Source organism: Geotrypetes seraphini, chromosome 5 (genome assembly GCF_902459505.1).
Source record: "Geotrypetes seraphini chromosome 5, aGeoSer1.1, whole genome shotgun sequence".
In the NCBI taxonomy this organism is placed as follows: domain Eukaryota; kingdom Metazoa; phylum Chordata; class Amphibia; order Gymnophiona; family Dermophiidae; genus Geotrypetes; species Geotrypetes seraphini.
In genome coordinates, this window is record NC_047088.1 from 96,880,302 (window position 1) to 96,907,475 (window position 27,174).

Sequence of the window (27,174 nt, forward strand, 5' to 3'; positions counted from 1 at the left end):
GGGCCTGTCAGGGAGGGCATGATTCCTCTGCCAGTCCCTCCACCGCCCACCCCGCCCAATGACTCCTTGTGGGCTCTTCCCCTGGTGCTGGTAGGTGCACAGTTGCAGGACTTTTACCAGGGGTGGGTCAAGATCATAACAGATCAGTGGGTCCTGGAGGTGATTCGGAACGGATATGCTCTGGAGTTTTCCCGGCCCTTGCCAGATCGCTCCCTGTCTTCTTGTCAGGTGGCATGGAAGAAGCGGGCTTTTCATCAGACACTACAAAGGTTGCTAGACCTTAAAGTAGTAGTTCTAGTGCCTCCTCAGGAGTTTTGCACCAGCTGGTATTCCACTTACTTCATGGTGCCTAAGAAAGAGGTGTCATTTTGGTGGTTCAGTTGGGGGAATTCCTGACTTCTCTCAATCTGACGGAGGCCTACTTGCATGTTCCAATTCACGCCTCCCATCAGAGATTCCTTCGCTTTGCGATCTTGAGATGTCCGGCCACGGCTCCGCGGACGTTCACCAAGATTATTGTGATTGTGGTGGCAGCCTTGCACAAAGAGGGCATTCTGGACTTGGTTCGGTGGGCGGGGGCTCACATGCGCCCACTTCAGTATGCTCTGCTTCAGCAGTGGTCGCCTCAGTTGAATGATCTGGACTTTCCCATTCCTCTTCTGGGGTTGGTTTGTCGCATCCTCCATTGGTGGCTACAATTTGGTGTAGGGAGTGAGTCAGTGCTTATCACGGACGCCAGTCCCCTCAGCTGGGGAGCTCAGTGTCTCGGTCACTTAGCTCAGGGTATCTGGTTTCCGGAGGAGGCGTCTTGGTCGATCAATCTTCTGTAGACCAGAGCCATCCGGTTGGCGTTGCTAGCATTCCAGACGTTGCTGATGGGCAAGTCAGTCCAGGTTCTCTCGGACAATGCCACGGCGGTGGCTTACGTCAGTTATCATGGGGGGCACAGGAGGAGGCTAGCGGGAGTGGTGAATGTCCAAGCGGACTTCCTCAGTTGTCACATGCTAGATCCCGGAGAGTGGTGTCTCGGTCCTGTAGCCTTTGTGTTAATTGTGCAGGCTTGGGTCAGCTGGTCATGGACCTGATGGCCACGAGTATCAACGTCAAAGAGCCCCAGTTCTTCAGTTGGTGCAGGGATGTTCAGGCCAAGGGGCTGGATGCTATGATGCAGCTTTGGCCGTTGGGGAAGGGGGGCCTCCTGTACGCGTTTCCTCCATGGCCAATGTTGAGCAGAGTCCTTCGCATTGCTTGGCACCTCTGACGCATGATCCTGGTGGCACCAGACTGGTCCAGGTGCCCGTAGTACGCAGATCTGGTTCATCATGGCTTGGCAGATCCTCTTCCGCTGCCCCTCTCGCCTGACCTTCTGACTCAGGGCCCCATTTCAATGTTTGATCTGGCTCCCTTTTTTCTTACAGCTTGGCTCTTGAAAGGGAACACCTAGATACGAAAGGTTATTCAGATAAAGTGATCTCCACTCTTAGGGTCTCAGATACTTTCCACTTCTTGGGCTTATGTGCATGTTTGGCGTATCTTTGAGGAGTGGCGTGGTTTCTGTTCATACCTCTTTGCCTCACATCTTGGATTTCTTGCAGGATGGCCTGGACAGGGGCCTTGCCTATTCTTCCCTCTGGGTTCAGCTTGCAGCTTTGTCTGTGTTTCACAGTTTGCTGCATGGTAGGCATTTAACCTCCTTCTCCAGACGTGATTCATTTGTTAAGGGCGGCCAAATTGTTTCAGTCTCCAGTGTGGCCTTCAGTTCCAGCCTGGGATCTCAATCTGGTCCTGTTTGAGCTCATGCGCCCTCCCTTTGAGTCCCCCCGGGTTCTTGTTTGTTGAAGGACCTTGCTCTTAAGGCGGTTTTCCTGGTGTCCATTACTTCTGCGAGACACGTTTCCGAGCTGCAAGCTTTCTCTTGTAGGCCTCCCTTCCTGGAGTTTTCTAGGGAGCGCGTTGTGCTGCGGCCTTGTTTCTTCCTTTCTGCCGAAGGTGGTTTTGCCTTTTCATGTCTATATCACATCATACGTCAGTTATTCATGGTGGAGATTATTTGATTTTTACTTTTATTTGACTCGTCCTGATAAACGCCTTGTCAAGATCATTGCATTCCACAGTCTTTTCTTCTTTTGTTCTTTCGACTTCTGTTCTTTGATTGTGGAACATCTGAGCTTTTGCTTTTTTTGCTCCTGTTGCCTTTTCATGCCAACCAGTCTGTGGTCTTGGGTAGTTGAAAGGGCTCTTTGGAGTAGAGGCATCTAATCTTCCAATCTTTAGAAATTTCTCTAGTTCCATCCCTTGACAAATTATTGTAATGATTAGACATCATTTTCCACTGACAGTATATTTATACATAGGGGGAGGTTTAATCAATAGATAAGAATATATTTTTTGATTGAAATATTTGTGGGAAGGTAGGGTGGGGCTGGAATAAATTTATGTATTTACGATGACAATAGAAAGAAATTCAAGTGATGTGTAAAAGTTTTAAATGATGTAATATTGTGTACTTGATGTAAGATGAAAAAATGAATAAAGAATTTTGAAAAAAAAGAAATTTCTCTAGTTAGCACAGAAGAATGCATGCCTTGTATTGCATCCCAGAGTGAGTCAAGTGTCACGACTAGGTTTTTTTTAATCACCTGCATAGTAAAAAGAGAAGCAGTCTGATTCGCCACTATAGCAAGGCTACTCGGTTTCCTGAGAGAGGATCCTGGAAGCAGCTTGAAGCAAAGGATCTTTCAATATCATGGGAACCACCATGGCTGCAGCCTGTCCCCCAGAATATCCAAAAAGACAGAGAAAAGCACAAAACCAGCCTCGATAAAATCAATACCAAACTGCACAAAAAAGAGGCAAGTGAGATGTCTAAAAACAACTGAATTAAACAAATTTATTAGGCCAACAAAAGAAACTCTCATCTGTAGTGGGTCCCACATGTTTATTAGGGGACTAATGAGTTGTACACAAATAGCCTTGTCGTTGTGTTGTACTCTGGAGCAAAACTCATTAACAAGTATCTCACTAGTCCCCTGAGAAAGGCTTGTGCCAAAACTGGGATCCTAGTTGGGACCATTACAGATGAGTGTTTCTTTTGTTGGACTAAAACGTTTCTCATTCGGTTGTTTTCAGACACCTCACTTGCTGCTTTTTTGTGTGTTTCCTCAGAATAACCAGAAATCGGCACTTCTTTGGATGATGCTGTTATCTGGACTATCTCGGGGCTGCTTCCAGGTCACTGGGACACAGCCCATTCCACGGGGGCTCAATGACAGCCCTTCTAAACTGTTACCTGATGCTTCCATGCTGAGCACGGCAAGAGGGGAGGAAGTATTTGATCCGGTAGAACCCAAAATTGTTCTAAAGTCACCTGCTGCAACATGGGGTAGAAGTTGGAGCTGGGGGATTGTCCCAAACTTTTTCCTGTCTTTTACCCATTGAAAACAGGCAAGATATTCACTGTAGAGGTCTGTGGCGTTGGAGAATAGGAGCTTAAACAGGTATGCCCTCACTTGAAATCGCCATCTTGGATCTCTCCATCCTTTTTATTTTATACAAACTGAAGGGGGCACTGTAGCCACTGGTAAAGGAGGTGGGGTTGAAGATTGTAAGTTTCCTCCTTCTGCAACACAGCTTGCAAGAAGGAGGTGGGGGCAATATTACCTATCGTCAGGACTCCTTGACACAGAAAGGAGATTATCAAAATAAGAACCTGATCTTCCATTTTCAAAAAGTACCCACAGAAAACACTGGTGCAAATATAAGCTAAAGTAGGTGCATACATCTGCTTTGAAACTTGAAGCAAAGGCCATGGAGATAAAAAGTACCTTGAATTGTGATTATGTGAACTTTCCCATATTCCAGATTCCTAGCCCCCACTTTTTGATGAGGGATGCTCTGCTTGCCCTCCCTTATTCTCTTCACATAATCATTCATAATAATTGTTTGAAACGTACTGCAGCATGAAAGGTTAATTGCTGCTGTGTCAAAATAACTTGGATCAATCTAACTACTACACAGCAGTAAATGAGTAAGATTAATACTTTTTTGGATCTTTCATCTGTATTTTTCTTTCTTCTTGCTGTTCATAGGCGAACATCCTGACCAGTGCTGCGTGCTGAAGAACCAACTTTCTCTTGGCAGTGTGCTTTTAGTGTTTTGATGCTATTCATCTTTTGTCTTCAGTGTGGGAAGGAGCATCTTTTAAGGAGACAAAACTGTGATTGGATGCCAAGGCCAACATTTCTTGTAGGCAAAAAATCTTGTGGCAAAGTAATGAATACCTTGATGGATTTTAGAAGATCAAAAACAACATGGAATAAGTACAACCTGATAAGGCCACTGTAAAAACCCCTAGTGGTGTTGTGATTCAATTACATTATTTAATTATTACAATTAAATAATATGAGATGTTATAATCACGGTCAGATGTTTCAGTAGGTTTCACCTTCAATTCAGAGCAACACAGAAGTTAAACATTTAAATATTTGTATTTATTTGTTGCAACTAAAAAAACAATAAGTGAGGATGAAAGTAAACTAAATATATCCAACAATTTTTATCAGATGTTGTTTAAACAAGGTAAATTTAAATATAAATGAATAGCAAGGCTAATTTACCCTTCACATGTGATCAGATTTACATTGATTACACCATTATAGTTAGTGATAATAGTCAAATCTCAAGCATACCATGCCTTACAGCTTAATACCAGCTTTGTTCTAGGATATCTAAAACCATATCTAAGTATTTGACTAGAAGGCTTATAATCAAAAAATATAATGTCCAGAAAACATCCCAAATCGGCACTTGGACATCCTAATCACCAAGACATCCAAGTGCCGATAATCAAAGCAGTCTTTTTTTGTATCTAGCAAGGTGTCTCAGCCTCTGAGCTGAGATGGGCATGGTGGAAGCATTCCCAAGGGGTGGGTTAGACATGGACATCTTGCATAATCAAACACTGCAAGACATCCTGGAAGGAACTTATACCTTTGGAACTAGACTTGTTTTAGAAGTGTCTGCCACAAAGGTGCCCACACTGACCAGATGACCACTGCATACATCAAGGTAAGACACCCCAGTGCTCACTGATCCCCTTCCACCATACAAAAATGAGAACAAAAAGGTACGCACCTGTCTCTCTAAAACAGCAGCATCTGGTATGGGGAAGCCTTGTAGAGCTGCACACAGGTGTCTTAAGCAGCTTGGTGGGTGGGCTAGTGAACCATAGAGAGGAGGACCTAGGTTCATAAGCCACTCTAACCACTATATTTATGGTAGAACTTGTGAGCCCACCCAAAATGTACTATACTGCCATTTAGGTGCCACCTGCAGCCATAATTGTTATTGGGGTGGTACAGAGAAAGGTAGAGGAGGTTTTGGGGGGTCACTAAATTATAAGGGGGTTATGGTGAGATATACAGCTGACACACTTTAGGTGAAGTTCACAGCAGTGCCCTCTAAGATGTCCCATTGTTCTGTTGGGATGTCTATGTGGCCAGTCCATTACTATGCTGGCCCCACCCACATCCAAATGGTCAGGATTAGGATATTTTCAACATGGTTGTTTTCTGATCAAAAATGGGGTATAAAGTTAGATGTCCTGTTGGCCAAGACATCTAAGTAGACAATTTTCAAAAATTATATTTGGATGTCCAGCAGTTTGCTATTTGAAAATTATCATTTTTGTTCCTCCAGAAATAAAGTATTTAAAAAAACTTTTCACGGGTATCGCTGCTTTCTTGCATTGAGTACCACTGAGTTGTTCTGTCACGTGTCTGGAACAAGCAGCTTTTCTGAAGATCGGAGTTTGCAACTATCCTATCTGTAAACAAATGAAAGGAAGCAAAACCCTAATCTCCCTGGATGAATGCAGGCTAGTTAGTGTCGTCTTAGGCTAAAGCCATGTATTTCTAACAACATATGCAAAAGAACAGATAATTATTTTATCCCTAAGCTTACCCTCCCAACCCCCCCCCCCCATGCTTCTGATATGAAATCAGCTCACAGTTTCAACACGCACATTCACACAATATCTGAGCTACCTTAGCTTTACCTGAATCTCCAAGTATCTTTGCTTCATAAATAATGAAACTCCTCATTAATTACCTCACATTTTCACAGCTTATCCTAAGGCAAGCAGGCAACATATTTTCACATCCTCAGAGCCTAGTGTGGACAGTGTTAAAAGTGAACTGTCACTTTAAGTTTTAAGAAATTTCATGAATGCCCGCACTGCACATGTGTGAGTGCCTTCCCGCCTAACGGTACCTCAGTTCTTTGTTTTCCAGGGAGCAAAAAAGTGCTTTTTCTGGACTCCATCCAGTCTGCATTATCTTAACCCGTAAAACCATTTTTGTCTTCGAGTGGCCTTTGGCCATTTTTTCCTAGTTTCTTTTCTCACTTATTTTCAAAAAATTAAAACAAAAAACAAAATATCTTTCTTTTTTCTTCACTGAGCCTTTCGGCCTTTGTGTTCTTATTTAGCGGGCTTCTTTTTCTTTCTCCTCATTGAGTTTAATTTAGCCACCACAATTTTCAGCGTTCTCCACTACAATCTTCATCTTCCAGAGAGTCTCTGGGAGTTGCTGCAGTTGATTCTGATCTCTCACATCACCATACTGACTTGGAGTGTGAGCCCACTTTGACTGCTGCTGTGTCACATGGTATGCAACAAGAAACAAAAAAACTAGTGGAGATTTGATGTCCAAGATGAAGGCTTTTTTAGAGCAAATAGATGATCCACATAAAAAAGTCTAGGGCAGTGGTCTCAAACTCGCGGCCCGGGTGCCACATGCAGCCCTTAAGGTACTATTTTGAGGCTCTCAGTATGTTTATCATAATCATAAAAGTAGTGAGGGGAAAATAAAATCTCAGGAGAAGGAAGTTCTTCAGATAAAACAAGACCTGGGTGAATCAAAACTAGACATTCAGAATATTAAAGATCAACTTAAGTCTTCCAAATTGCTTCAAGAGACATTAATTAAGGACAATGTCAATTTAAGAAGGAAGATAGAGACATTTGAAAATTTCTCTAGGAACAATAATCTTAGATTGATTAATTTTCCCCGAAGTTTAACAGTTACTCCAAGAGAAATGTTAAAACGTTATTTATTGGAAGTACCGGAAGATTAATTGCCTCCTTTCACTCAGGTCTATTATTTACCGAATAAAAATCAGGATCACCAGGAAAGAAACCAAGGACCAATTGATATATCTGCTTTACTTGAATTGTCCGATAAAGAAAACGCAATACCTGTAACATTGATTGTGACCTTGGCTATCACATTGGATAAAAATTGGCTTCTGAGATTATTCTTCAAAAATAAAGAGAAAAAGTTTCTTGACTAAGATACAAATGTTCCCAGATCTGGCAAAAGATACACAAAGGCATAGAAAAGAGTTTCTATTATTAAAACCTGGAGTTTTGGCTCTTGGGGGAACTTTTTATCTCTGTCATTCCTGCAAGTATAATATAATTCCCAGAAATATGTTTTCTTTGAGCCAAACCAGCTGACGGCCTTTCTTTCTTTGTCCCCCCTGGAGAAGGGAAAGAAATGAGGGCTTTAAGATATTAGACGCCTGAATATCAGTTAACCACGTTCCAAGTATCTAGTTAATATTTTCTTGTTATTCCATTTATATTACATCATGGATCTTTTAGTGGACTTGAGAGATTATGCAATATTTTATTCTTATATAAAATTAGTGAGATTTTTTTGCTTTCTTTTGCTGTAATCACTTTCTGTAAAAGTGTATCTTGATTTGTTATTTGAAATCTATAAATAAATAAAAAACCCAAAAAACAGTTTCTTGATCATATGTCTCTTTAGTTATAAATTACAATATTATTATTAAGACTTAGTCAAAAGGAAAGATTTATAAACTATAAAGAGTTTTACCTCATGCAAAGTTGTAATTTCTTTAATAAGATATTAACTATTTTTTTCGGAGGCCCTCCAAGTACCTATAAATCCAAAATGTGGCCCTGCAAAAGATTTGAGTTTGAGACCACTGGTCTAGGGCCTAAACCACTGGAAACATATGGACACATCATGGTCCGTGTTTCGACAACACTGTCTTCCTCAATGGTCCCTATAGGTCCTATAAGCAGGTATGTGGATTAAATAATAAAAACAACAACTCCTACGCTGGTGAGATGCACTCAGTAGCGAAAGCCCTGCCTGTCAATTTAGAGGCTAACACTGAGCCCAGAGCAGAGCTCCTTAATCCCTTAGACTATGACAAGCCTCCTAAAGAACTTCTCAAATTACCTTTCCATAATCTTAAGAAGGCATTTTTAAAAAACTGGGAGACTCCTCTTTCTGTCACTGCAGCCCTAAGGAAAATTGATTCACTGTACTGAATAATTTGCCCTGGATTTGACAAATCACAACTACACCACCAATCGTTGCTTGTGGAATCGACCCTTAAAAAATTCTCCAGCACCAGGGTTTATGCTTCTGCACCACCAGGACGTGAGGGTCTTACTATGGACAAATTTGGTCGTCATCTCTACCAAAACTCTATGTTGGCCAATAAAGTTCTTAATTATAACTTCTATATGTTTTATTTCAAACACCTTGGAAAGAAGTTGGCTGACTTTGAACAGAATATTCCCCCAGAACATCTTATGGATTTACAGTGGACCACTCAAGTCTCCTACAAACCAAATATATGGCAAGGATGGCATCCGAAAGGTTAGAAGGAAAAGTGTGCCTTTTTGCAGATGATACCAAGATTTGTAAGAGAGTAGACACCGAAGAGGGAGTGGAAAATATGAAAAAGGATCTGCAAAAGTTAGAGGAATGGTCAATTTCCTGGCAACTAAAATTCAATGCAAAGAAATGCAGAGTAATGCATTTGGGGATTAATAATCAGAAGGAACCATATATGCTGGGAGGTGAGAAGCTGATATGCACGGACGGGGAGAGGGACCTTGGGGTGATAGTGTCTGAAGATCTAAAGGCGAAAAAAACAGTGTGACAAGGTAGTGGCTGCTGCCAGAAGGATGCTGGGCTGTATAAAGAGAGGCGTAGCCAGTAGAAGGAAGAATTTGTTGATGCCCCTGTACAGGTAATTGGTAAGGCCCCACTTGGAGTATTGTGTTCAGTTTTGGAGACCATATCTGGTGAAGGATGCAAGAAGACTTGAAGCGGTCCAGAGAAGGGCGACGAAAATAATAGGAGGCTTGTGCCAGAAAACGTATGAGGAGAGACTGGAAGCCCTGAATATGTATACCCTAGAGGAAAGGAGAGACAGGGGAGATATGATTCAGACATTCAAATACTAGAAGGGTATTAACGTAGAACAAAATCTTTTCCAGAGAAAGGAAAATGGTAAAACCAGAGGACATAATTTGAGATTCAGGGGTGGTAGATTCAAAGGCAATGTTAGGAAATTCTACTTTACGGAGAGGGTGGTGGATGCCTGGAATGTGCTCCCGAGAGAGGTGGTGGAGAGTAAAACTGTGACTGAGTTCAAAGAAGCATGGGATGAACACAGAGGATCTAGAATCAGAAAATAATATTAAAAATTGAACTAAAGCCAGTTCTGGGCAGACTTGCACTGGGGAGGGCTTCAATGGTTGGGAGGGTGTAGATGGGCTGGAGTAGGTTTTAACGGAGGTTTTGGCAGTTGGAACCCAAGCATAGTACCGGGTAGAGCTTTGGATTCTTGCCCAGAAACAGCTAAGAAGAAAAAAATTTTAAATTGAATCAGGTTGGGCAGACTGGATGGACCATTCGGGTATTTATCTGCCGTCATCTACTATGTTACTATGATGCTTTTGAAATGTCATCTAGACCATCAGCCATGTCTGTTGCTATGAGATGTCTTACTTGGCTACGAGTTTCTGACATGGCTATTAATCTTCAAGACTGGCCAACATTCCATGCCTGGGTGAAAAACTCTTTGGGGATAGGATAGAGGCTGCTGTTCAAAAGCTGACTCAGCATGAGCAGACCTGGAATTCTTTGAATAGATCAAAAACTAAGAGTCAACCATCTAAGTCTGCTCCAAAACCTGCTTCTTATGCCTATAAGAGACAATAGCCTGCCACATCTTCTTCTTCCAAGCCTCCACCACAGAAGAGATAGAAGCAGCAGTGACCTCAAAAGACCCAGTCTTTTTGATGTGCTTCTAGAGAGTATGGCTACCATTTCTCCCTCTGTCTCTTCCCTAATCTATTAGAGGTCAACTACAATTGTATCATTGACGGGCTCTCATCATGACGGACTCTTGGGTCCTAAAGGTCATCAAGGAGGGGTTACTCTCTCTTTTGTAACTATACCTCCACATCACCTTACAAGAGTCCTTTTTCACATCACAACAGACATCCCTTCTTCAGAAGCTCTGCTTTAACTAAATGCCAATAGAAGTAGTTCCTCAGAAAAATCATCTACTCTATTCCAGGTATTTTCTAATTTCAAAGAAGGCGAGAGGTCTTTGACAGCTCTCGAATCTGAGACTTAAACACATACCTAATCAAAAAAAAAAAAGTTTTGTATGCTATCTGCTTAGGGACTTTATGCCCTTTTCCAGAACAAAGCAAATGGCTATGCTCTGGACCTCAAACAGGCTTACACACGCATAACCATACATCCTGCTCATAGAAAGTTTCTGTGTTTTTGTATAACTCATCAACACTTCCAGTACAAATTCTGCATTTCGGCCTGCTTCTTCTCCAAGAGTATTTACCAAGTGCCTAGTATTCGTAGAAGCAACCCTATATACTCATGGATTTCAAGTGTTTCCATATCTGGTTGATAAAAGCTGCATCTCCTCAAGCTCTACTTTCTGCTACACAGTTGACAATAACATTTCTTCAGCAGCTGGGGTTGAAAGTCAGCTTTCCAAAATCCCAACTTCAACCTTCTCAAAGACTGCAATTCATAGTATGGGATAGAGTGGGGCAGCTTGCCCAGGAGAGGGATTGCACAGATGGACAGACAGACTACACTTTGGGCGTTCAAAAAAACCCTCTTTATTTCCACAGTAGTGCAGAGCCTGTTTCTTCACAGGCTCCTATGTTTGTGTTCTTCAAATAAAAGGCTTTTCCCCAGTCTTTCTCAAACGTAAGTTTCCTCCATAGAGCGTGTCATGCCCCAAACAGTCTTTATTCCATGGTACGGAACAGTTAGCATTATGTCCCAGGCCATCCTGTCTTGACTGGGTTTGGCAACTTCAGGCTAGAGCTCCATGGTTGGACTCTTTATTGCCTGGCTTAGACAAGGCTTTGCCGATTACTGGGGCTCCTAGATGGATGTTTGTCGTGGGTTCCCTCCTTACCTGGCTGCGCCTGGTAATAGGCTTCAGCGGCCTTGACCACACTTTCAGGGGTCAAGTCTTGGTGTCATCGGACCCACTGTTGCATGGGCGGAGGCAGGCCCTCCAGGAACTGCTCAAGGAGTATCTCCTGGGCTACCTGCAGTGCAGTTCAGTCCTCTCCTCTGCCTGAAACCAACTCCACCTGACCTTGAGCCGAAAAAAGCTTTGAGGGTTCTCTTTCCCCTATAAGTGAGCCCTCCGAAACTTCTGTCGGTAAACTTCCGCCGTGCATCCAGCTCTTGTCAGAATTGCTTCCTTCACCTGGACGTAAGGGGCTAGGCCTATAGAATGGACATCCTGGAAAGTGGTTTGACTGCTGCCGATTAGCAAGTTGCCTAGGTAAGCAGTCCAGGTATTCTCTGGCCAAACGAGCCACTCTCAAAGTTAATTAAAAATTAAGCCGGATCATCCTCTGGCACCATTTTCTTCAAAACAGTGGTTGGCAGGATCAACTGAGGCATGGGTGCAGCCTGCATAGGAGCAGGGCCTTGGGCCCCTTGAACTTATACTGCTTGTGGTAATGCCGCGAGGGCCTGGATTAACTGTTGTTGTTGCTGTTGTCCAAGTGGGTCTGCATAAACTTCTGCCACTGTTGCTGGCCTTCCAGTATTACCTGAACCAACTGTTCCATGGTTGCTTCTAGATCAGGGTAGCCAGAAGAAACTAAAAAGAAAATAAACCTGCCTGTTTGGCTCTATCTTCCGGTCCCTGACTTGGGGAGAAGTAACCCTTCTTGTCCCCTTTTAAAACAAAACAAAACCCCACCCCCGCTGAGTTTACATTGAGACTTCCAATGTTTGTAAACGCTGGGTCAGTCTCTTTAAAGCAGAGACATTAACTTCCCATACGGGCCACTATATGTGATAGAGTGGGGCAGCTTGCCCAGGAGAAGGGTTGCACAGACAGAAAGACAGATCACACTCTGGAGATTTAAAAAAATTCTATTTCCACAGTAGTGCAGAGCCTGTTTATTCACAGGTTCCTATAAGTTTGTGTTTTTCAAATAAAACAGTTAGGCTTTTTCCCCAGTCGTTCTCAAACACAAGTCCCTTTTTTCATAAGGAAGAAGATTGAAATGCTTGAGAACAACTCACGTAGTAATAATTTAAGGTTAATTAATTTTCCAAGACTTGAGTTGGTAACACCTAGAGATATGCTTAAGAGATATCTAGTGGAGAATTTAGAGATACCCGAAGATTCATTACCACCATTTTCAAGGGTTTATTATTTGCCTGATAAAGAACAAAATCAACAACCAAAAGTAAAATCTTCAGATCAAGAACCCTTAAACATTTCACAGATTTTAGAAACATCTGAGAAGGATTTAGCATCACCAGCCACTATGATTATTACTTTAGCTTTGCCAATTGATAAAACATGGTTGTTAAAACTTTACTTTAAAAATAGACAAAAAAGCTTTTTTGGTTATAAAATACAAATGTTCCCAGATTTGGCACGGGAGACGCAAAGGCGCCGTCGTGAATTTCTTCTTTTGAAACCTGGGGTTTTATCTTTGGGGGCAACTTTTTATTTGAGACACCCGTGTAAATGTATTGTATATTACCGTACTCTTAAATATGTGTTTTTTGAACCATTACAACTGACCAATTTCGTGGCTATGTCTAGTCTGAATGTTAACAATCTTTGAGCCCTATAATTTGGATATTGTGACCCCATCTCAATGCTATAGCTCTCAGTTTCTTGTTATTATTACTGTTTTTCTTTATAATTTCGCCAATTTTCTTTAATTCTTGGATCTTAATTTGTGGACTTGAGCATAAATAGTATATTTGTTAACTTAGGAATTATATTACTATTGTATTTGATATCTATTCTATTCTTGCTTTCTGTACAAGTGTAATACTTGAAATTTAAGTTGAAAATAATAAAAATATAAATTAAAAAAAAAAAAAAGAGGGCATGGGGCCCTGCCCTGTTCTGGCCCCACATGAACCTGGTATCTCCTTCCCTGAGCTTCAGGACCCATCTAGAGGGCCTCTGCACATGTGTGGACGTCAAAGCGATGACAACATGCTCATGCATGTGCTGTCATCACATCTGTGCATGCGCAGAGGCCCTTCAGACGCAGCCCTGAACTTGGTGCCTTTTAAAACCCAAACTGCTGGCAAATATTTTCCTACTTGGGGCCGTGACACCAATAACGCTTCACAACATTCATTCCTACCAGAACACCTGGCCTTGGTTACATGTGTAGAACACAGGTAAACCCTATGCAAATACAGGGCCACAAACTAATATACACAAATTAAACCCTAAGATGCCAGACTCTGCATGCAGTACACCAGAGAAATAGAAAGAAATACATTTCTTCCTGAACAGTGCAAAATATATACAGCAGATATAAATTCTGAAAACTGACACATTTCAATCACTAAATTGAAAATAAAATCACTTTTCCTACCTTTGATGTCTGGTGATTTTAATTTTCTACTTATCCCTGTCTCTGGTTGCACTTCTGTCTGTGCTCTTAACTCTGTTTCCAAGCCCTTATCCATTTGCTGTTTTTCTCTCCTTCACTTTCTGCCCTATATCCATCTTTAGTTAAAGTACTAAATGGTTTGAACTTTGAACTATATATTTTCTCTTAGAGCAATATTTATAAGTCCTTATAAATGTCCAAACTCTAAGATAGATAATTTTCTTCAATTCAATCTCATTTCATTGTCTGTTCAATTCAATTAAACTCTATTTATTTATTCAACAGTTTCTAAAACCTCAAATGCACCATTCCACTGCCCCATACATATTCTTATCAGCGGGGAATTCTTGGTGTTAAATCCTCATAGGTTTGAGCCATAATTAGTTTTATTTAAATATATATATATATATATTTTAAGATATTTATCTTAGACTTATTTGAATGATTGTAGATCTTAGAAATCGATTTAAGCAGTTCATGCAGCTGGACCCGACATGTTTCACAATAGCTTCGTCAGGGATCCGCTCTATAATATAAATAAATGTCTTATAATGATATTTAAAGCCACAATTCACTACAAGACATGAAATGTTAAAGTTCCAATGTTGAATCACTTACTACTGCCACTGTCATCCAACTCATAGACAACTTTTTAAAGTAAGATGGCAGCGGCGTATTAGGGTTCTTTGTACTGTAGAACCGACAGGTTTAAATATATAGAATGGTTCACATTGATTTGACAAGACAAATTCAGCTGATTGGACGTTAGCCCGTCTTGGTATTCTCCGTGCAGTGTGCGTCTCTTTCCAAGGGGCGGGATTAGGTCATCACGACACAGGGATTAGAGAACTAATGAAGGGCCAGTAAATGCAACTGTGTAATCAAGAGTTTAACAAAGAGGACATGTCCAGGGAAATCTGGACTTCTGGTAACCCTATCCCCAACTGACCAGTAAAAGATTTAGGGAGTAGAGTCTTTTAGATCTCATCACACAAACTGACCAACTGCCTAATGGGATAATATATTTGAGAGTGTACATAATTTGGACTGTGTTCATTGAGTAACTGTTCACTTGTTCAAGAGAGCGCCCTCCCTGTTTTTCAAGAAGTAAAAGGTTTGCATTTGGACTTTACATCCTTCTGTGGTCTGCTTTATTTGGAGGAGAGAGTGGAAGTCTGTTGTATGCTTGACCTCAGCTCTGGTCCCCAAACCAACAAAATAACTGTGTGCCCTTTCCTAGCATTCAGGTAACAAAGGGTTTACACCAGTGGTCTCAAACTCAAACCCTTTGCAGGGCCACATTTTGGATTTGTAGGTACTTGGAGGTTTGAGACCACTGCTCTTAGACCTTAGGGTTATTTCCCTTTACCTGCAGAAGAGACCCATTCCAGGTTTTCCACTCTGCCTCTAGAGTACTTCACAGGTTAGTTTAGCTCCTCCCATCAGTCTTTCTCTTTTGCATGCATGGCTGCAGATGTTAGTTCTGCTCTCCCATATTTATTATTTTTTATTCGAGGTAGTTTCATTCCCTTTCACGGTTCTTTCGCGTTTCAAGCAATTTTAAAAAGCTGCCTACTTGAAAATTCACAAACTTCGGTCTGTACATGATAGGCCGATCCTTGCGGGGTACCTATTAGACGGTCTGCTAGTCTTCCTTGGAGCTCAGGGTCATCCCTGACCTGGTCTCGCTCCCTGTTAAACAGGGTGTTGGCCGCAGACCGTTTAGCATGCGTTTCACACCTCCGCCCGTCCTGGTGCGCAGTTGGTATTCTGCAGGCATAGTCAGACAGTGGGTCTGACCAGCAGCCTGAAGAATCAGCTTTCCCAGCATTATGGCAGTGAATTCTGAATCTGGCTTCTCACAGAGGCTAGAAAGCAGGTGCAGTGGCTGTCTGCAGTACTGTGAGTAAGAGGAGCTGACAGGTTCTATCAGCAATTTTTAAAACCCAATTTTGAGGGTTTTCTAGTGTTCCCCTGGGTTTCCCCACCTGAAATTTACTATTTTCGCAATTTTTTTTTAATTTCGGGAAGGTCTCAATGTCTTCTGACCCAAGCTGGACTTCACCATCATCCTCAGAGAGAACAACGCCTAGGAGCTGTAACACAAACTTTAATTTGTGGGAGACAATCAAGAATCCGCTCAGCACCGAGCAGGCGCCCCAAAGCACGCTTCTGCTTTTTGCAACTCAGCGGCAGAAGAAACGCTTTTCCGTGAGTGAAGACAGAGCCTGACGGGTTGGGAGTGAAGGGGCTGGGGCAGTGCCAATTTGGGGGAGGCCATGGCCCCTGTGGCCTCCCCCGTTCCGACGCCTATGGTATGAACACAATGCCTACAGTGACCATAAAATCTGATGTCTCAGCATAATTAACCGAAAGGGCTTTTGTTTGAGTGACCAGTTTAAGGACACAGCATGTAGCACAAGGGGTGAGCATGTGAGGGGAGGAGTAAGTGCCCAAATATGGGTAATTGTAAATGGGGGTGGAGGTCTGAAGAATAAGAGTAGTGGGAGAAGTAAACAGGGGCAGAGTAAATTGAAATAACAAAGGAAGCATCTGATAGGTTATGAACTGTGCTCTAGCCAATGAGCGGGACTAAGAAATGTTTGAACTAACTACCAGTATATAACAAATTAAATTACTGATCTCTTTGTGCTTACTTTCCCATTCTTATGCAATTTGGACACCCTTTCTGGCCAGGAAGAAAATAAAGGATATTCTGCTTTTACCATAAGACTTTTTGGAGTTTCTTTACGAGCTGTGTCTACGTTCCATACGTATTGTTCTTGTAAATGAAGGAAACTATGAGAAGGATGATACTCCACTGTTATGCTTCCTGTGCTATGTGCAGGACCCTAATCTGGGCATGAGAGGCATATCTTCAGGGATTTGTGCTTTGTGGCCCATAGGCATCACTGTGAGGTGGCATAGAGTATCTGTCATCCCTAAAAATTGGTGTGCCATATGTTTGTCATCCCAACTAAAACCAGGCAGTACTTGTAAACCAGCAATGACCACACTGGGTTGCATGGCCCTTCCTGCCAGGGGCTGGGCATTTCAAACCTGCTGTATTTCAGCCACAGGGCTCCAGGTCTATGAAAAGCAGTTTAAATATTGCAACTTCCCTGTCCCTAGTGACCTCGCAATTTAATTTTTTGTACATTGGTGGAGGATTAAGTAACTTACCTAGGGTTGCAAGGAGCCACAGTGGCAATCAAACCCAGTGCCCTGTTTCTTAGCCCACTGCATTAACCATTAGGCTACTCCACTCCATTTTTTCACACAAAATACTGATTTACGTGCATCAATGGACTCCTAAAATTAAATTGTGGCATGCATAAAAGGATTTGAGGTGCAAGCTGGTATCTATTTGTATAGTAGGTGTGTTAAGCAGTGGAGTTCTGCCATGGTCACAATTTATGCATGTATTGTACATATATACACATTTATACTTGCTCACAAGTAGGTATACTGTTCATGCATTCAACGTAGGTGCAATTTCTGTGGTATTTTCTAACGGCACTGTGCTGTTGTAAATGTCTACACCTAGATTATTTATATATTTACATAAATCATCTACACTCCACTTCTATACATGCCTACTGGCAAAGTATACACTATCATGTCAATGTATTATATGGCAGCCGGAATTTAATAACAAGCCATTTGTGGTTACATACTGGAAAATGACTATTGTATATAAGTGAGCCCATCTCTTTGCAGTGCTTTCTAAATTGTGTAAATGCTATACAGCAAAAATCTTTTCATAAACTGTAGTCCTTTAAATAAATATAGCGGGAGAAAATATTTTTAATTTTCATCAAATCGTTGCAAGACCTGAACCAGCTACATCAAACTTTATTCTTTGCAAAACTGTAGTTACAGTATTGTTTTGTTTTTTTTCTAGACAAACTACCTTCTGTACAGTAAACAATGTTGTCGTTTCCAAAATGGTCGTAGGCCCGTAGCAAACCAGCCAGCCCTAAAAAAAACTGTCGGGAACAAAACCGGCGTAACGCCGCATTGGCCAAATTAACGCACTTTCGCTTTCGTGAAAGCGTCACAATGAAATCCGAGCGTCTGCGCCCTTAAGAAAAGCAGCATAAACGCCGGCTAAACGGAGCTGCAGTGCTGGGAGGGGGAGGGGTAAACACGGCTGAAACCTCCCCTTTAAGACCCCAGCAGGGTCCTGGCAGGGAAAAAAAAAAATCTAAGCACACCTTGCAAATTTTCTCTTCTTCCTATATGTTATTTTATTTCTCTCGTTTGAAAAAGAATTACCATTTAGATCACTTTTGGACTGGATGATTTGCTAGCGAATATTGTCTTGTGTGCAAACTAATTCTACAGCTTTCTCGACTATTTGTTTTATTTTTAAAATTATTTTTCTCTTTCGTGCGGCTTTGCAAACAATGGCCGCCCTGGGAAAGCAGGAGGCAGGGCTGCAGCTGCTCGAAAATCCATTTATAATTTGCATCTGATGCAAAAAAAGGGACAAGACCACCCCACCCCTAAATCTTGTCCTTGCGGTGTGCATGCCCTCTTCAACCGTTACAACTTGCTTATTCTTGTTTTCACAAGAAAATTCTAATGCGATTCAGAAACCCAACAACGAAATCCAAATCCCAGCTTTTCCCCCTCTTTGCATGGTACGTCCCTGGATATTTGGGAGGAGGTCAGAGTTCAGGGGTTAGAGTGCATGGAGCTGCCATATTATGATTTGTAAATAAAAAAATGTTTTGCACTCTTAACATGGGCATTTTTTGAAAAGAGAGCAGACCTGACGTCATAGATTTCTCTTTTTGTACCCCTCCCCCATCAATACCTTCTAAAAGTTTTTTTTTTCCTTTAAATCCTGCAGCTGCCTTCGGTTGAGAACTGATACCTCCCGTGGTAGAGACAAGGGGGGAGCAGATTAGGTGGAATTTGTATTATTTTTCGAGGGGGATCATGGATGCAAACTGGAGCAGCTTTATATTTCAGGTAAGCAAAGAAGGGCAAAAGAATATTGGTTTGCTGCAGCAGAGGGAGGGGGAGAGGTATCTGCTTATGTGTGTCGAGATCTGATCAGCTAAAGGTTATGCATTTTGCTAAATGTGTGCAACGAAACTGTACTCAGGAGGGTGGGGGGCTGCTGATCCCCTCAGACCCCCTCCCTTCCTCTTCCTCCCCTCCCCTGCAGAAGCACCTCTGTAAGCCCAGTACCAACATGGAGTACATGTCTATTCCATTGATTTCTGCTTATGATCCTCAGTGTTGCCTCCTTGCAAATATCTGTTAGACACAGATGTAGAATGTAAAGGGAGCTCTATCTTGCTCAAAGTCTTCCTTTGGGGCTCAGATTATACACATATAACACGGTGAAACAATATAATGTAGACTCTTCACTATGCCGCATAGATAGAGCTAATGATCAATTCCCCTAACAGGATGTCTAACAATAAGTTTGGAGCCTCCTGGTATTCCTGTGGTGTATATAAAGCATGAGCAGTGGGAACACGATTGGAAAAAGAACAAAGGCATTAGAATAACTATTATAAACTAACAGTTGCACTTCCTGCAATGCTGTATAAAAATACAATTAAGTCTTGTATTAAATATTGTGTGCAGTTAGTGCTCTATAAAATTAATTATACCTTGAAGCATGCCATACACACTGTCTATAAAGTATGAAAACAAAATAATAATTATACCTTGAATAGTGCTTTCTAAACTAAACAAAAACGTAAGTGTCACATGCAATCAGCATTAAATACAAGAATTTTCCATTACATGGCATTGTTGTCCGCTGTCAGCACCACTAAAAAAAAAAATTAAATAAGAATTTTAACTTGTATGCTGTTGACTAGGGAAAACTGATATAAACCCCCCCCCCCCCCACTCATTTTACAAAACTGTAATGTGGATTTTAGCGCCAGCCGTGGTGGTAACAGCTCCAATGCTCAGTTACCGCCACGGCCAGTGCTAAAAACCGCTCTACGGTTTTATAAAAGGGGGGGATAATTTGGGTCTGAATATTCTGGTTAGTTTGAGTTCTCCAGTCTGCCCTGGTTGTAGAGGTAGCACAGGCAGAGCTCAGGTGAGAAAGGAAGATGGCTATTGGTAGTACAGTAGCCTCTGAGAGAGGCATGGAGGATGCTTCCTAGATGGAGGCTGCTGACTGGCCTTTGGGATGGTGATACTTCCCCAAAGCTCCCTGTCTATTTCGTCTAGACAGCTGAAATTCCAAAATAGGTGGGAAATTCTACTTTATACAGAACTGTGCATGTAATATAACCTGGTGAAACATGGATAGGGTAGTGGCCGGAGAACCAGGTTCAGTTCCCGCTGCAGCTCCTTGTGATTCTAGGCAAGTCACTTTTAACCTTCCAATGCCCCAGGTACAAAACAAATACAGTAACGGTATATAAGTAAATTGCTTTGATTGTAACCACAGAAAGGCGGTATATCAAATCCCATCCCTTATCCCCTAATTAAAACTTTATAATGCTGTATGTGAAAATTGTACCTTGTACTATGCTGCAACACATTCTACAATATTTAAAAGAAAATTTGTATTTAGTGATGGGCACACGGTCATCTTATATAAAAAATGTCTTATGTAATTTCACTGATATTTGTTTGTCTTGCTTTGATGTCGGCTTCTCAGTCAACTTTTCTCCTGTTTTGGTTTTTATTTTGTATAGACGCCAGCACCTCCTCCAGCCGAGCCATTGCCGATGGAGCTGCTCCCGGTCCTTGCCTCCGTGAGTGCTGCACAGGATGCTGTTGTGGCCCCTCCAGTGCCAACTGGACCTCAGGCTTCTACTGTGGATACCGCAGTACTAAAGCAAGGGCTTTTAGGGATACAAGGCCATCCCGATGCCCAAAAGAAATCAAAGAGCAAGGGGCCCTACATCTGTGCCCTGTGTTCCAAGGAGTTCAAGAATGGCTACAATCTCCGACGCCATGAGGCCATCCACACTGGTGTGAAACCACGCAGTGGTGGCAGCAGTAACTCCACCTCTTCCGCCATGAAGATCCCCACTATGGTCCCACTTAGCCTTCTCAGTGTCTCTGCAGCAGCAGCCGCCATTGGAGGTGTGTCTAGTCCCGTCCCCATCCCTTCAGCCACTATCGCCTCTGGCGAAGGCGGGCTAGTGACCACAACGGCATCTGGGAAGCGCATTCGGAAGAATCACGCATGCGAGATGTGCGGCAAGGCCTTCCGGGATGTCTACCACCTCAACCGCCACAAGCTCTCCCACTCAGATGAGAAACCGTACGAGTGTCATGTCTGCCAGCAGCGTTTCAAGAGGAAGGACCGCATGAGCTACCATGTCCGCTCCCATGATGGTAGCATCCACAAGCCCTACATCTGCAGCCACTGTGGCAAGGGTTTTTCTCGGTATGGAATAAAATGCCTTGGCATTCTCTGTCACAGTGTCTCCTACTTTAGAGTATAGAATGCCCCATTGTTGTTGGTCACTATGTCTTGTGTCTTTCCTGACAAGACTGTTTTTCTCTCACAGGCCAGACCACCTGAACAGCCACGTGAGGCAGGTGCATTCCACGGAGAGGCCCTTTAAATGTCAGGTACTTGCATTGTCTTTCTTTAAACCTCACCTTTTCTGTGCCTGGCAGTCCACCCTAGCCTACTTCTGAAAAGCAATTACTGAACTTTTCTTTGCTGTCTTAAACAAATTTGTCCCTCATTTTCAGAGTTTATTCTTTTTATGAAATGTTAATTTTTTTAGTTTTCTAATTAATGGTGTTAACAAGCACGTAACAACTGACTTTCTATCATAAGTGACTTAAGCTTTTACTGAAGGCTTTAATTTTTTCAAGGATTGATGTGCTACATCTTAGGGGAACAGCTGTGTGTTTCTTTGCATACTGTGTATAACACAGCAGTACTAGTAAAGAAAATAAATTTATTAATCTGCTTAGCAGTTACAAATTATTAAGGATTCAACTCCTACCCCCCTCTTTTTTTAAATCTCACAGTTTGCTCATGCTTCTTTGTTCTTTCAAATCAAATTTATATTCCCTTCCGATTTAGCCCAGTCATTGCAGGACCCTCTGAACTGGTGTCTTGCACCAGGGCTCATTTCTGTTCCCTGCCATTGTGGGCCCAAAGCCATCACTCGATGCCACCATTCAGTAATGACTGTGATGTCCCTTCCTTTTTCTCTGCCTTCAGGCTGTGAACTCCACCTCAATCTGGTCTGGCCCCAAAGCTCTGCTTATAATTCTTGAGCTGGTTTCATTTGGGAAGAGAGATGAAGGAGTTGATTCAGTAAGGAACAGTCTAGTTTTAGGGGCCAAAATCACATGTAAATGCCAGTATTCTAGTCATTTACATCCATACACAGTAGACTCTCAGTTAACCGGAACCCATAGAGATTGGTAGATGCCGTAAAAATGTCGTTTCTGCTATTTTGACAGTTGTTATTAAAAATAAGCCTAACTAATACTATACCCCACACCATAAACTCTGTATTGACTTGATGTTAATAATGAAATACAGTAAATAAATGCAAATTAAGACAAAGACAACCTCCCCCCAAGTTTTGTGAATGCAGTGTGCAATTTTAGTTAAATGGCAGTCAATAAGCTTTTCAACTTAGTGAATTTCAATAACAGTTTTATAACTTCAAGTAACTTAGAAAAAAACACACTCATACACACTTAAAAACTCTGGTCTGAGTCACTTTCTCTCCTTCCCTCCCCCCCACACTTACGGGTCCAACATCCATCCATTTCCTCTCCCCTGCCCATCACTCTGCAGGTCCAGCATCAATGTCTCTTCCTCTCACCCACACTTTTGGTCCACCTCCCTCTCTCCACATGGGTCTGGCCTACGATGGACCCCTCTCACCCTGTAGAGCCGGTATCTCTTACCTGTGGCTCTTCTAAAGCAGCAGCGGCAGCCGGTCAGCAGAGGCAGTGTGATCATATCGCCTTTCATCTCTTCTTCAGGCTGAAGGAAGGGCTGTGGCTCATTGGTTGAGCTGCTGTCTCTGCACCCAGAGGTTGTGGGATCAAATCCTGGTGCTGCTCCTTGTGACCCTGGACAAGTTACTTAATCCTCCAGTGCCCACCGCTTTGTCAGCTTTTTGCCAAAGTGACAAAAGGCAGCATACGAGTCCCCCATTCCCTTTCCCTTTTTTTATTTTGGTTGCCTTTCTCTGTGCCTTTTTTCTAATTCCACTATTTTGTTTTGACATAGGGTGACCAGAATTCGAAACTTTATTCAAGTTGTGGTTACACCATGAATTTGCACAACAGCTCCTTCTGTTCATCTTCTTCTGTTATTACATGTATGAATAAATCCTGCACATTTGTTTGGTGGTCTTTATCTGAACCTCACACAGGCAAAACACTGAACATAGAAACATAGAATTTGATGGTAGACAGATCATAATGCCCAACTTGTCTGTGCAGTATCCCTTTCAGACTCATGCCTGCATGACCTCTAGCTTTAATGTAATTATTTAAATTTAATTATAAATGCATGTACTACTTTTCCAGGTTAAAAATCAATAAAAAAGCTGTCTATAGCAAAATTTTACTATAAATACACTAAAAAGTCACATACTAGACAAAAGCATAAAAATAGCATCAAAACTACAAAACATATAGGGCTCCTTTTATGAAGGTGCGCTAGAGTTTTTAACGCACGCACCGGATTAGTGCGCACTAGCCAAAAAACTACCGCCTGCTCAAGGAGGTGGTAGCGGCTAGTGTGCGCGGCATTTTAGCGTGCGATATTCCACGCGCCTTCGTAAAAGGAGCCCATTATCTCATTTAAAACATAAAACACAAAAATGTAAATTCTCCCTCCTATGAGCCATCAATTCAAGCATCAGTTCTGGAAAGCTTAGTGATCCTGTTTTGAGAATCAGGTAGATTGAATAATAAAACACAATATCCTACAATTTTTTTATTTATATACATTTTAATTACAATCAGTATTACACTTGAAACAGAAAAAATACAAGCCATCTAGTAATTCAACATAGTTGAACAAATTAATAATTCACATTAAAGAAATAATATATCAATATGGCTAAACATTAAAACAATCTCAAAATTAAGAAATAGTAATGGGGGGGTGGGCTAAAATTACTCATTTTCCTTGCAACTATGATCTTCTATGGATAGTCCATACTTTCTTCACTTTTGATGTATTAGCTTCTGTCATATCCCTGGGAAGAAGTGTTTTCTTATGTTTCTTCATGAGCTTCAGGTTATGATTCCTTGTTCTAGGTCTGCCTTTTCTCTGATACTTACCGAATCACAAAGATGGTTACATGATTGTGTTGGCTGTGGAACAACCAACACAATCTGGTGCTTTCTAGAAAGATGCTGAAGCCTTTCACTGCTCATGTATGGTAGGTCATGCACTGTTAAAGCCCTGTAGCTCCCCTTAGTTCCTTCTTCATCAGAGCCTCTGAACTCTTGCACTTCAGTAGGAAAGGTTGCAAAATCCAGCTGCTCTCACAGTATTCCCTATTTATTGTGGAACTGCTGGAAGAAATTGAGAGCAGAAGCATTGCAAGCAGTAGCTTATTCAGAGGATGAGAGTGGCTCTGTGGTACTTGGACTTGAGCCTCATCCTCTGCTGTTATGCTTTGAACTGTCAGCACTGTAGTGTCCTGCATGGTTCAACCATAACGTTTGTGCCAGAAAGGCAGGGGAGGAGGAAATAGCCCACAGTGCAAGGTCAAGAGAAGCAAGTAAGGGGATCAGAACACTGATCATCAAGATCCCTTTTTTAGGGGAGTAAAAAAGAGCCAACTAAATGACGTGGACACATAAGAAATGATGGAAAGAGAATTTTATTTTGTATACAATAAAATAATTTACTTATGCTGAAAGGCCCTTTTACCAGGCTGCAGTAAAGGTGACCTGTGAAAAGCGCGCCGGACATTGGTGCACTGACAATCACACCCCAACATTTGTGCGCAGGAGAAATGTGCGCCACCTATCAGGCCTTCCTGTTTGTGCTGTGTGTGGGGGAACCTCCCACTTCACTTAGAACTGCTTGTGCTCTTGTTGAGGGAGATCTGGGGGGAACCCCCCAGTACACTTAAAGCAAACATATATTTGGAGAGTGCGAGCAGTTCTAAGTGAAGTGGGGGGGGGTTTCCCCCATACACACACACCCTCACAGCGCAAACGGGAAGGCCTGATAGCAATCACAGCAGTGGCCTGCATTTCTTCTGTGCGCAAATGTTGGGGCATGATTGTCGGCACGCCGTGCTTTTGACGGTGTACTGCAATAAGCACCAGCATGTGCTTACCACAGCTTAAAAAGACTTACTGCAGGACTCACTCAGGTTTCCTGTGGTAAGTTCTTGGTTAGCATACCACCTGGTAAATTATTTATTTTTACCATGAAGGGAGCATGTCTGCAATAATCAGTTTTTGCAGCTACTGTATATACTCAAATATAAACCCGGATTTTGGAGCCAAAAAATTGGCCCAAAAATGGAGGTCCCGGTTTATATTCGGGTCAATGCTCCCTCCCAGAATTTTTTTTCAGACTGCCGCCAGGCTCTGCACCCGCCTCCCTGCCCTAGCCTCATAGGTACCTCATCTGGTGATCTGAGGTGGAGTTACAGCGGGCAGGAGCAAACTTTCCAAGTTCCTGCCCTGCTGCTAACCGGCTGCCGGAGTTTCTTAGGCCACTGAGTGACACAAGCAGGAGCGAGATTTGGCGCTGCTGCTCAGTACTGAGGCATCCTTACTGGCTCTGTAAATTCTCGCAAGAATTTGCGGGAGCCAGTAAGGATGCCTCTCAGTACCGAGCAGCAGCGCCAAATCGCGCTCCTGCTCATGTTGCTCAGCGGCGAAGAAACAGTTAACAGCAGGGCAGGAACTTGGAAAGTTCACTCCTGCCCGCTGCACCTCCAGCGCGGCTCGCCAGATGAGGTACCTATGAGGCTAGGGCAGGGAGGGGAGGGTGCAGAATCTGATGGGAAAGGAAGGAAGGGGGCTGGGTGCAGAGTCTGGCAGGGGAGGGGGAAAGGAAGGAAGGGGGGCTAGTGCAATGCCTGACGGGGGAAGGAAGGGTGCTGGTCGAAGAGCCTGAAGGTGGGGAAGGAAGGGTGCTGGGCGCAGAGCTTGACAGGGGAGGAAGAAAGGGGGCTGGGTGCAGAGCTTGACGGGACAGGACACTTGAATATTAAGCTGCCCGACTTATATTCGAGTCAGCCATTTTTCCTCCTTTTGGGGGGAAAGAGGGTCTCAACTTATATTCAGATCAACTTATATTCAGGTATATACGGTAATCTTTTTATTAATGGCTATGCACTAATTGTAATGTTAGCCTATGGCCCTTAATACAAAATTTTTTAAAAAACTGAACATTTTAAATGGCCTTAGCTCGCAGGAAGTATGCCCTATAAGAGTGCACTAAGGTCTCTTTTTAGTGCTGCTTTGTAAAAAAACACAAAATATACAAATTTATACAAATACCACATAGGTTTCTGAAATATTGCACCTACTTTCTGCGGACCTTTCTTACTTTTGCTGCAGAATCTACCACTGAGCTGCTTCAGGGAACCAGCAGCTTTGCTTTTTAGACTTGTAGAACTTTCGGATGTGTCATCTCTATAGCTCCACAGAGTTTGACAAAAGAATTTATCTTTTTTGCCTTCTAGTTTTGGCCAAAAATATGCTAGAACATAAGAGTTGTCATATTAGGTCAGAACAAAGGTCCTTCTGTTTTATTTATTTATTTATTTATTTATTTTAAACATTTCTATACCGTTTAAAACTAAATGGTTTACATAATTTACATACATAATTTAATAAAACAGACACACACAATCATCAGAAATCATATCTACAAACTAATACCATAGCTTATATAATGAAAATCATGAATAATTCATCAACTGTACAGAGAGGAAAATTATTGGCTAAAAAAGGCATCCTCTATAATAAAACCCTAAGTGCGCATGTGCACTTACAACTCTGTGTTCCCTGCCAGCGTGATGTGTACCTCATCGCCGAATTCGATTTCAGGTGCGTGCAGCGATTTGAGCTACGGTGGTGGTTTGACTCCTGCGCTGCCACTGCTGGGCGCCTCTTCTTACCCCCGGACCAGCAAACGCAGCAGCCGCGGGGCATTTGCTAGGCCGGCCCACTTTGATAATGCGAAGTGGGCCGGCCTAGCAAAAGCCCCGAGGCTACCCGGGCTAGCGGATGCTGGCCAGGGGGAGCAGGGAAAGGAGAAGGCCTACTGCTGGACAAGGGGGAGGTAAATGGAAGGGAGAAGGCCTACTGCTGGACAGGGGGAGCAGGGAAGGGGTGCTGCTGGAGAGGGGAGGAGGTAAAAGGAAGGGAGAAGGCCTACTGCTGGACAAGGGGGAACAGGGAAGACATGCTGCTGGACAGGGGGGAGGTAAAAGGAAGAG

General features: G+C 42.5%; 2 protein-coding genes across 8 annotated transcripts in view; both read left to right on the forward strand.

The window, feature by feature from the left end:
* KIF22 (kinesin family member 22) overlaps nucleotides 1–4,306 on the forward strand; it is a 196,451-nt gene extending 192,145 nt beyond the window's left edge. For all 3 annotated transcript variants that reach the window (XM_033946061.1, XM_033946063.1, XM_033946062.1), the window contains one exon: nucleotides 4,089–4,306. In XM_033946061.1, the coding sequence (XP_033801952.1) occupies nucleotides 4,089–4,118 (30 nt within the window). In that variant the 3' untranslated portion in view covers nucleotides 4,119–4,306. The remainder of the gene's footprint in view (nucleotides 1–4,088) is intronic.
* A 13,569-nt stretch (nucleotides 4,307–17,875) lies between these two features.
* The window catches only part of MAZ (MYC associated zinc finger protein), an 89,822-nt gene continuing 80,523 nt past the window's right edge, over nucleotides 17,876–27,174 (forward strand). For 3 of the 5 annotated variants that reach the window (XM_033946400.1, XM_033946398.1, XM_033946401.1), the window contains exons 1-4: nucleotides 17,876–18,414; nucleotides 18,627–18,748; nucleotides 20,452–21,152; nucleotides 21,277–21,340. In XM_033946400.1, the coding sequence (XP_033802291.1) occupies nucleotides 18,716–18,748; nucleotides 20,452–21,152; nucleotides 21,277–21,340 (798 nt within the window). In that variant the 5' untranslated portion in view covers nucleotides 17,876–18,414; nucleotides 18,627–18,715. The other 2 variants (XM_033946402.1, XM_033946399.1) reach the window with 2 other exon arrangements.